This window comes from Paralichthys olivaceus, chromosome 12, assembly GCF_024713975.1.
Source record: "Paralichthys olivaceus isolate ysfri-2021 chromosome 12, ASM2471397v2, whole genome shotgun sequence".
Taxonomy (NCBI): Eukaryota; Metazoa; Chordata; class Actinopteri; order Pleuronectiformes; family Paralichthyidae; genus Paralichthys; species Paralichthys olivaceus.
In genome coordinates, this window is record NC_091104.1 from 3,213,580 (window position 1) to 3,223,614 (window position 10,035).

General features: G+C 38.7%; 1 protein-coding gene across 1 annotated transcript in view; it reads left to right on the top strand.

Annotated features, from left to right (window-relative positions):
- coch (coagulation factor C homolog, cochlin (Limulus polyphemus)) overlaps nucleotides 1–9,561 on the top strand; it is a 10,112-nt gene extending 551 nt beyond the window's left edge. Inside the window, exons 2-15 of the mRNA XM_069535673.1 lie at nucleotides 308–349; nucleotides 496–555; nucleotides 879–1,035; nucleotides 2,763–2,896; nucleotides 3,390–3,461; nucleotides 3,673–3,729; nucleotides 4,098–4,245; nucleotides 4,451–4,554; nucleotides 4,820–5,046; nucleotides 5,150–5,264; nucleotides 7,380–7,523; nucleotides 7,605–7,761; nucleotides 8,567–8,661; nucleotides 8,734–9,561. Of these exons, the coding sequence (XP_069391774.1) occupies nucleotides 316–349; nucleotides 496–555; nucleotides 879–1,035; nucleotides 2,763–2,896; nucleotides 3,390–3,461; nucleotides 3,673–3,729; nucleotides 4,098–4,245; nucleotides 4,451–4,554; nucleotides 4,820–5,046; nucleotides 5,150–5,264; nucleotides 7,380–7,523; nucleotides 7,605–7,761; nucleotides 8,567–8,661; nucleotides 8,734–8,906 (1,677 nt within the window). The 5' untranslated portion in view covers nucleotides 308–315 and the 3' untranslated portion in view covers nucleotides 8,907–9,561. The remainder of the gene's footprint in view (nucleotides 1–307; nucleotides 350–495; nucleotides 556–878; nucleotides 1,036–2,762; nucleotides 2,897–3,389; nucleotides 3,462–3,672; nucleotides 3,730–4,097; nucleotides 4,246–4,450; nucleotides 4,555–4,819; nucleotides 5,047–5,149; nucleotides 5,265–7,379; nucleotides 7,524–7,604; nucleotides 7,762–8,566; nucleotides 8,662–8,733) is intronic.
- The last annotated feature ends 474 nt before the right edge of the window (nucleotides 9,562–10,035 follow it).

Here is a 10,035-nt window from a genome sequence, read left to right on the forward strand (position 1 = left end):
GTTAACCTACTAACTAATGTCTGTTTGTTAACTGGTTTACTGACTAGTTAAACCCTTAACCTGCTGTGGCTGACTGGTTTACTGAGTTAACTGTTTACTGAGTAGCCTGTTCAGTAATGCTTTCCTTGTTGTTTACTGCCTGGTTTAGTGACTGGTTTACTCATCCGTAGACTGGAGTTGACCTGGTGACTAGTGTGAGGGTTAAGTCATTCACTGACTAATTAACTGGTTTAATTAGTTAATAGAAACATGTTTACTGACTGTTTATATCATAAATAAATCTTATTTGATGTTGACTGTGTTTCAGGCACAGAAATGTCTTTTCTGTCCGTCCTGCTGCCTCCGACAGGTAAACTGTTCCGTTCTAGTTCTACCTGACAATTTACCGAATTCTTACTTTGTCCTTTCTGTCTCTCTCTCTCCTTCTCTCTCTCTTATTCCCCCCCCCCCCCCCCCGATGACAGGTACATATGATCTCTCTCTCTTTGTCTGCAGGCCTCCTCCTCCTCCTCCTCCTCTCCTTCATGTCGTCAGTGGACAGTTCAGAGTCCAGCGGTCAGTTGTCGGTTCCTGACCGGTTCCTCCTCACATGTTCAGATCATTAGTTCTGATCTTCTTCTTCTTCCTCTTTGATTGATGAAGAGTTGTAACTGACCCTCCCCCCTGTTTACTGAATTGGAACTGGTCTGTTCTCTGAAGCAGATGAGTCGGTTCTGGTGAACTCACGGCACATGGAGAAGATTTATCACAGTTCAAACCGTCTGTTGTGTAAATATGTTGTGTAACATATAGAACTTAAATATCAGTGCAGGCTGAAGGAAAACTTAGTACACGAATACATCAAAGTTCTGAAGTACTTGATGTTTTCCTTTGATCAGTGCCCCACCCAGTCACCTGTGTGACCCGGGGAGCCGACCTGATGCAGGACAGGGTGGTGGTGCTATGTCCTCCTGACTGCACCCAGTGGAGGGGGGCGGTGTTCGGGACGGGAATCTACGCCTCCGTCTCCTCCGTCTGTGGAGCTGCTGTCCACAGGTAGGACCTTTGTTTGGCTCCAGATCTGAAGGGAAGTGTCTCACACATCTGTACACGTCTGTACACATCTGTACACGTCTGTACACATCTGTACACGACTGTGAACGTCTGTACACGTCTGTACACGACTGTACACATCTGTACACGACTGTGAACGTCTGTACACGTCTGTACACGTCTGTACACGACTGTACACATCTGTACACATCTGTACACGACTGTGAACGTCTGTACACATCTGTACACATCTGTACACGTCTGTACACGTCTGTACACGTCTCACTAATACTCAAACAGCATCTGTAATTACAGTCAGTGTTTCTCTTCAGTCACATGTTTTTTATTGTCATCGTTTCTAATCTGACGACTGTTCCTGCTAATTTTATGATTCAGGAAATGAAAAGTGTCTTCAAAGTTGAAACCGACTTTAATCTCACATTATTCACTTTGCGTTCGGGTTCAACGTGGCTTTGATGTTGACTTCTGTTATTTCAGCTTTCGTTGAAAACACGAAGCGATGAAAAGGTCGAAATGAAGATTTAATCTGACGATGATTTCCAGAAGGAAATGGAAAATGTGTGACCTGCATCACTGCCACCTGCTGGAGTGGAGTAGAAGAGCTTGTTGGTTCTTTTACCTAAATATTTGCGGTGGGAACGCAGGCAACCAACGGCCTGAAGGAAACTTTTAGTTCCTGGAGAAGAGCTCTGGCTACTTTGGTCGTAGGTGATTCTGAATGTGGAGCGATGAGGATGTTTCCTCAGTTTGATCAACAGCTTGAAAACATGACATTAAGGTCGATGTGACGACAGGAAGTCACAAACTGGTTCTCAGACAGATTGGAGCTTGGGAGGTTTGGAGTTTGAGGTGTTTCTGATGTGTTGATGTGACATAATAATGAGCAGCATGAGTCCTTCTGTCTGCTGAACCTCGACTAAACACTGAAGGAATGTGCGGCAGCGAAGGATTAAAGTCTCAACCCAGAATGAACTCCTCCTTCCTCTGCAGAGGAAAAACACAAAGTCTGCTCCCTCAGGATCCTTCATTCATTCTTTCACTTCTCATCTTCCTTCCTGTCAGACACGTCTCTGAAGTCCGATCCTCGACGTTTCCTGCTTTCAAATCGTTTTCATGCAAAGCTCACGGTCACTTTTTCTTCTTTCTATTTATTGATCTTTTATTCATTTAAGGAAAAGAGAAGAAACATTTCCATAAAAGTCTGAGACATCTCCTTCCTTCGTGAGCGGAAGATTGTGAACCTCGTCTCTGAGCAGCGATTTGTTGTGGAACAGACAGAAATGAAAATTAATGACTTTGTGTTTTCCTGGAAAAGGAAATAACACAGAGGTCCAAAAGTCTGAGGTTTATATTTCATCAACATATTGAACTGTGTTAAGTCGTTCATCCTCCATCTGGTCAAAACGTCTCTTTAGTTTATTTTGTGCTCATTTGTTGTGAAGTTGCTAAGAAACAAACTTTTTGGTTTTGGATTATTGATCAGTTCTCATAATTACGGACGATTGATTTTATTTGTGGCTGGTTGGTTTCTGGGTTCCTGTGGAAATAAAGAAGCTGGGGTAAAGTCCAGGGGTTTGCCCTGATGAGCTCATCCGGAGGTTAATGTTGATCACAGAGATTCAGTCTCACGGTAAAGAACAGAACTGGACTAATCTAAGAAATTAGATCTGCTGGACAACATCCAGTCAAGTGTCTGTCTCCCTCCACAGGGGGGTGCTGGGTCCGTCCGGAGGCCCCGTCAGGGTCCACAAGCTGCAGGGACGCCACAACTACATGAAGTCCTACGCCCACGGGATCCAATCACAGCCCCTGACCCAGTGGAGCGCCTCCTTCAGCCTCACCAGTAGGTGGAGCCACACAGTTGATTGATTGATCAGCTGATTGTTACAGGCAGCGAATGAAAACCTTCCGTCGTCACAAAATAACGTGAACTGATCCGTTAATCGACAAAAACGTCTGGTTTCTTTTTCCACATTAGATCGAAGCTGCTTCAAAACAATCTGCTGGAAACATTTAACAAAAGTTTGTTCTGCGGAGTCAGTGACAGTGACTCCAATTCATCCAAATACAGTGAAACTACGCCGGATACTGATATTAAATACAAAATAATAAATAACACACGTGTGTTGACGAGTATAGTTCACTGACAACAATTTAAGTTCAGTACAAATACTTTTTAAAATCTTGTTTTATTGAGAAAAAAATGACAAACAGATATAAATATAAAATATATAAATAAATAAATATTCTTTAACAATCACATGAATGTGCAAATACTGTTTATTAATAAACACGTGTGTGTGTGTGTGTGTGTGTGTGTGTGTGTGTGTTACCAGAGCCTGTGAATGCTCCATTAGAGATGACCAGTGACACCAGTACCACAGCTCTTCCTGCAGCTGCTCAACCAGGTAACTGATCCAGATGTGGAGCTGTTCACATAAGAAACATTAAACTGAACGTTTACTGTTTTCACTGCACGTGTCATTTAGATTAGAATTCCAAATTGTTTTGTTCTTTTGTTTTTGTTAAATCCAGCAGAAGATTTTTAGTTAAACTGTGTGTGTGTGTGTGTGTGTGTGTGTGTGTGTGTGTGTGTGTGTGTGTGTGTGTGTGTTGCAGTGAAGAAGCCTCAGAAGAAGCCCTCAGTGAAGAAAGCTCTGACTGGTGGAAATAAAGGTAAACTCTGTTTTAAAAAATAAATAATTAATAAATCTAATAAACAAACTAATTTCAAAAAACGTCCTCAGTTAAAGGTTCAGTGTGTAGAATGTAGTGACATCTAGTGGTGGAGTGTCATGTTGCAGCTGAACACCCCTCACCTTTAAATATAAAGTGTAAAACATTTAAATATAAAGTACGTAAAGATAAAGTATTTAAAGATAAAGTATTTAAATATAAAGTATTTTTTAAACTAACTTGATGTTTCAGACAAAAGCTCTGATGCAGTAAAGATGTGACACGATCAGACGTGGAAGAAGAGAAGTGTTTTCATGTGTGTGTGTGTGTGTGTGTGTGTGTGTGTGTGTGTGTGTGTGTGTGTGTAGACTGTCAGATGGACATCGCCATGGTGATCGACAGCAGTAACAACATTGGACAGCGAAGGTTCAACTTGCAGAAGAACTTTGTTGCCAAACTGGCCGCCATGTTGAGGGTGGGCCCGATTGGACCACATGTGGGATTGATACAGGCCAGGTGTTACACACACACACACACACACACACACACACACACACACACACACAGTGATATTGGATATTGAAAATGTCAAAGATAAACTGCAGCAAATATCAACTTGTCAGTGTGAACCAGTGAGAAGATCAGTGATCGTATGTAAAGACAATTAATACGTGTGTGTGTGTGTGTGTGTGTGTGTGTGTGTGTGTGTGTGTGTGTGTAGTGATTCTCCCAGGACAGAGTTCCTCCTCACTAACTACACTCAACCTAAAGAGCTGATGTTTGCCATCAAGGAGGTGTCTTACCTGGGAGGAAACACCAACACAGGTAACACACAGACACACACAGACACACACACACACACACACACACACACACATGAATGTAGTGTGGTTCTTCTTCCTCTCAGCCTCCTCTTGTCTCTGGTTCTTGTGTATCTTGTGTATCTTGAGGTTCTTGAGGTTCTTGTGTATCTTGAGGTTCTTGTGTATCTTGAAGTTCTTGTGTATCTTGTGTATCTTGTGTATCTTGTGTATCTTGTGTATCTTGAGGTTCTTGTGTATCTTGAGGTTCTTGTGTTGGCATCCTTCAGGTAAAGCCATCATGCAGGCAGCAGAGAGCTTCTTCATCCAGGAGAACGGGGGGAGGCGAGGTCACCCACGGGTGATGATGGTGCTGCTTGACGGGTGGCCGTCTGACGACCTGGAGCAGGCGGCCATGTTGGCCCGTGAGTCCGGCATCAACGTCTTCCTGGTGTCTGTGGCCAGGCCGGCGCCGGAGGAGCTCGCCATGGTGCAAGACAAGGACTTTATGAAGAAGGTTGGAGTTCAACTAAAGATCTAAAGACTCTAAATGTGATGAAGGTCATTTAATCTCAATTCTGTTTTAATGAGACACGATGTCTTCGTCTCTCATCGTGCAGGCGGTTTGTAAAGACAACGGCTTCTTCAGCTACCTGATCCCCAGCTGGTTCAGCACCACCAAACATGTGAAACCTCTCAGCCAGAGACTCTGCTCGCTGGACGGCCTGCTCTGCAGTGAGTCCTTCATGATCATGGTTATCATTGATTCAAAAAGCTGTCACCACCATGACACATTAGTTTAATTATCATTTAATGATGTGTTATTACTGTTTTATTAATGTTATTACTGTTTTATTCATGTTATTAATGTGTTATTACTGTTTTATTAATGTGTTATTAATGTTTTATTAATGTTATTATTGTGTTATTAATGTTTTATTAATGTTATTACTGTTTTATTAATGTTATTAATGTTTTATTAATGTGTTATTACTGTTTTATTAACGTTATTAATATTTTATTAATGTGTTATTAATGTTTTATTAATGTTTTATTAATGTTATTATTGTGTTATTAATGTTTTATTAATGTTATTACTGTTTTATTAATGTGTTATTACTGTTTTATTAATGTTATTAATGTTTTATTAATGTGTTATTACTGTTTTATTAATGTTATTAATGTTTTATTCATGTGTTATTACTGTTTTATTAATGTGTTATTAATGTTTTATTAATGTTATTATTGTGTTATTAATGTTTTATTAATGTTATTACTGTTTTATTAATGTTATTAATGTTTTATTAATGTGTTATTACTGTTTTATTAACGTTATTAATATTTTATTAATGTGTTATTAATGTTTTATTAATGTTATTATTGTGTTATTAATGTTATTACTGTTTTATTAATGTGTTATTACTGTTTTATTAACGTTATTAATGTTTTATTAATGTGTTATTACTGTTTTATTAACGTTATTAATATTTTATTAATGTGTTATTAATGTTTTATTAATGTTTTATTAATGTTATTATTGTGTTATTAATGTTTTATTAATGTTATTACTGTTTTATTAATGTTATTACTGTTTTATTACTGTTTTATTAATGTGTTATTAATGTTATTAATGTGTTGTGTTATTAATGTTTTATTAATGTTATTAATGTGTTATTAATGTTATTAATGTGTTGTGTTATTAATGTTTTATTAATGTTATTAATGTGTTGTTATTAATGTTATTACTGTTTTATTAACGTGTTATTAATGTTTTATTAACGTGTTATTAATGTTATTAACATTATTAACGTGTTATTAATGTTATTAACATTATTAATGTGTTATTAATGTGTTATTAATGTTATTAACGTTATTAATGTGTTATTAATGTGTTATTAATGTTATTAACGTTATTAATGTGTTATTAATGTTTTATTAACGTGTTATTAATGTTTTATTTATATTTTATTAATGTTACTAATGTGTTGTGTTATTAACGTTATTAATGTGTTATTAATGTTATTAACGTTATTAATGTGTTATTAATGTGTTATTAATGTGTTATTAATGTTATTAACGTTATTAATGTGTTATTAATGTGTTATTAATGTGTTATTAATGGTTATTAATGTGTTGTGTTATTAATGTGTTATTAATGTGTTATTAATGTGTTGTGTTATTAATGTTATTAATGTGTTATTAATGTGTTATTAATGGTTATTAATGTGTTGTGTTATTAATGTGTTATTAATGTGTTGTGTTATTAATGTGTTATTAATGTGTTGTGTTATTAATGTTATTAATGTGTTATTAATGTGTTATTAATGTGTTATTAATGTGTTATTAATGTTATAATACTGTTTTATTAATGTTATTAATGTTATTAATGTTATTCATGTGTTATTAATGTAATTAATGTGTTAATACTGTTTTATTAATGTTATTAATGTTTTATTAATGTGTTGTGTTATTAATGTTATTAATGTGTTATTACTGTTTTATTAATTGTTGTGTTATTAATGTGTTGTGTTATTGTTGTGTTATTAATGTGTTATTACTGTTTTATTACTGTTTTATTAATGTGTTGTGTTATTCATGTGTTGTGTTATTCATGTGTTATTACTGTTTTATTACTGTTTTATTAATGTGTTGTGTTATTCATGTGTTATTACTGTTTTTTTAATGTTTATTAATGGTTGTGTTATTGTTGTGTTATTGTTGTGTTATTGTTGTGTTATTAATGTGTTGTGTTATTCATCTGTTGTGTTATTCATGTGTTATTACTGTTTATTAATTCCAGGGTTGCAGAGTAAATATAAGACGTAACTTCTATGTCTCGTGTATTTTTAGGTAAAACCTGCTACAACTCGGTCAACATCGGTTTCCTCATCGACGGATCGTCCAGCGTCGGTGAGGGGAACTTCCAGCTGGTCCTGGACTTCCTGGTGGGAATCGCCAGGAGCTTCGACGTCTCGGATGTGGGCGCTCGCATCGGTCAGCTCCACCGTCGATTGAAACAGTTGGTTAATTATTCACTGATGAGCTGATTGGCTGACTGACTGTGCCGTGGTGCAGGTGCGGTGCAGTTCACCTACGAACAGCGGCTGGAGTTCGGCTTGTTTGACCATCGCAACAAAGAGGAGGCCGTCAACGCTCTGAAGAGGATCCACTACATGAGCGGAGGAACGTCCACAGGAGAAGCCATCAGCTACACCGCCAACAACCTGTTCAGGTGGGTCAGAGGAGGTCAGGGGAGGTCAGAGGAGGTCAGGGGAGGTCAGGGGAGGTCAGGGGAGGTCAGAGGAGGTCAGGGGGAGGTCAGGGGGAGGTCACGGGAGGTCAGGGGGGGTCAGAGGAGGTCAGAGGAGGTCAGGGGAGGTCAGGGGGGGTCAGAGGAGGTCAGGAGGAGGTCAGGGGGGTCAGAGGAGGTCAGGAGGAGGTCAGGGGGAGGTCAGGAGGAGGTCAGGGGGAGGTCAGGGGGGTCAGAGGAGGTCAGGAGGAGGTCAGGGGGGTCAGAGGAGGTCAGGGGGAGGTCAGGGGGAGGTCAGGGGGAGGTCAGGGGGGTCAGAGGAGGTCAGGAGGAGGTCAGGGGGGTCAGAGGAGGTCAGGGGGAGGTCAGGGGGAGGTCAGGGGGAGGTCAGGGGGGTCAGAGGAGGTCAGGAGGAGGTCAGGGGGGTCAGAGGAGGTCAGGGGGAGGTCAGAGGAGGTCAGGGGGGTCAGGGGGAGAAATAAACAAATAAAATAAACAGAAATGTTTCTTTTACACTTGGTGTTCATAGTGAATGTTTTAAGAACGTTAAAAGTTCATTAACTGACTGTAACAGTAGAAATAAACTGAATAATAATGAGTAGAATCATCAGAGACACCGAGACCTGAGGAATCTGTGAAATCAGAAGAGAAAAGAGTGGACGTCAGATTTCCTCAGAAGAATCAAAGTGAAACAGAAAGTGTCGATTCTTCAAATCAGTAACTGATCACTGAAGGTTACAGATCGTTTCATCAACCACTGGTTCCACATCTTCTGTTTCTCCACCAGACGAACAGGACCAGGCCGCAACTTCCTCATTGTGGTGACAGACGGTCAATCGTATGATGACGTGACAGTCCCGGCGCTGGAGGCACAGAAACAAGGTGTGTGTGTGTGTGTGTGTGTGAGTGTGAGTCATTGTTTACATCACATCTCATCCATCTTCTAATCACCAGGCATCACCATTTACTCTGTGGGCGTGGCCTGGGCCCCCGTGGATGACCTCAGAGCGATGTCATCGCAGCCCAAAGACGGACACACCTTCTTCACCAGAGAGTTCACCGGACTGACGGAGTTCATCCCGCTGATCGTCAGAGGAATCTGCCGAGACTTCACCGAGAGCAACTGACAACACACACACACACACACACACACACACACACACACACATCTGTACAATAACATATTACTGAGTCTAGAAAACAGATGTTCACAAACACAGATGTTCATGTTTATACACTGACGTCTTTCACTGAAAAACTGAACCTGAAACCAAACATGGTAACTTTGATAAATGAAACCAAACTAAAGTCTCAGAATTATAAAAACACACACGCTGTATATAAACGCTTCACATGTAACATGTATGTAAAACAACATGGAAAGATACAATTTACACTTAGAACCTTTTTCTATTTGATAAATCCTCATCACATATGAAATCATTCACTCTACAGTTATCTTTCAATGTGAATCATGAAACACTTTAAATAACTTGAGTCACTAATGAAGATTATACAACATGAGCTGTAGCTCTGAGATCGTTTAGAATCCAAGATGCTTCATTCAATTACAATTATGAGAAAACTGGAGCAGAACGATGTGATAATGAGATCAGATTCATAATTATAACTTTATATCTGCATCTTTAATTCATATATGAGATCCTGTACATAACATCGAGTTCTATCATGAGAAAACGTCTCCAGATAATTTGTTTGTCCTTTAGAGAAAATGTCATTAATGAATAATAACAAATTCAAATAAATGGTCATTTTTTTGTACATTTGGTGGCTGTTTTTTTATCGTTCCATGTGACGGAGGAAACGTTTTCTCTTCAGCTCTCGTGACTGACGCACGATTTTTAGCTCAAAATGTTTCATGTGTTTTCTGGAGCTTTTGTTTCTGATGTTTTGGAAAATGTGTTTTTTTTCTGTCCAACGTCTTTGACTCTGGAAGAAACACAACATGAATTGATTCTTAACTCTTCTCTTTGTTGAGAACAGACTGAGCTTCAGGTCGTGTTTATTTTTAGAGCATGGAGCTTCATTCTTCACCTTGGGAACATTTATCTGAAATAAAACATGAGCTTTTTCCAAAGCTTTAAAGTTTAAAATGACATTTTCAACATTCCTTTTTCTCATTCAGAAGTAAATCAAATGTTTGTTTTTTTTGTTCATCACAATGAACATCACAATCAACTGTCGACCGAAAGATACTTAAACCAGTTCATCTAGTTATCATATATCGTCACCTGC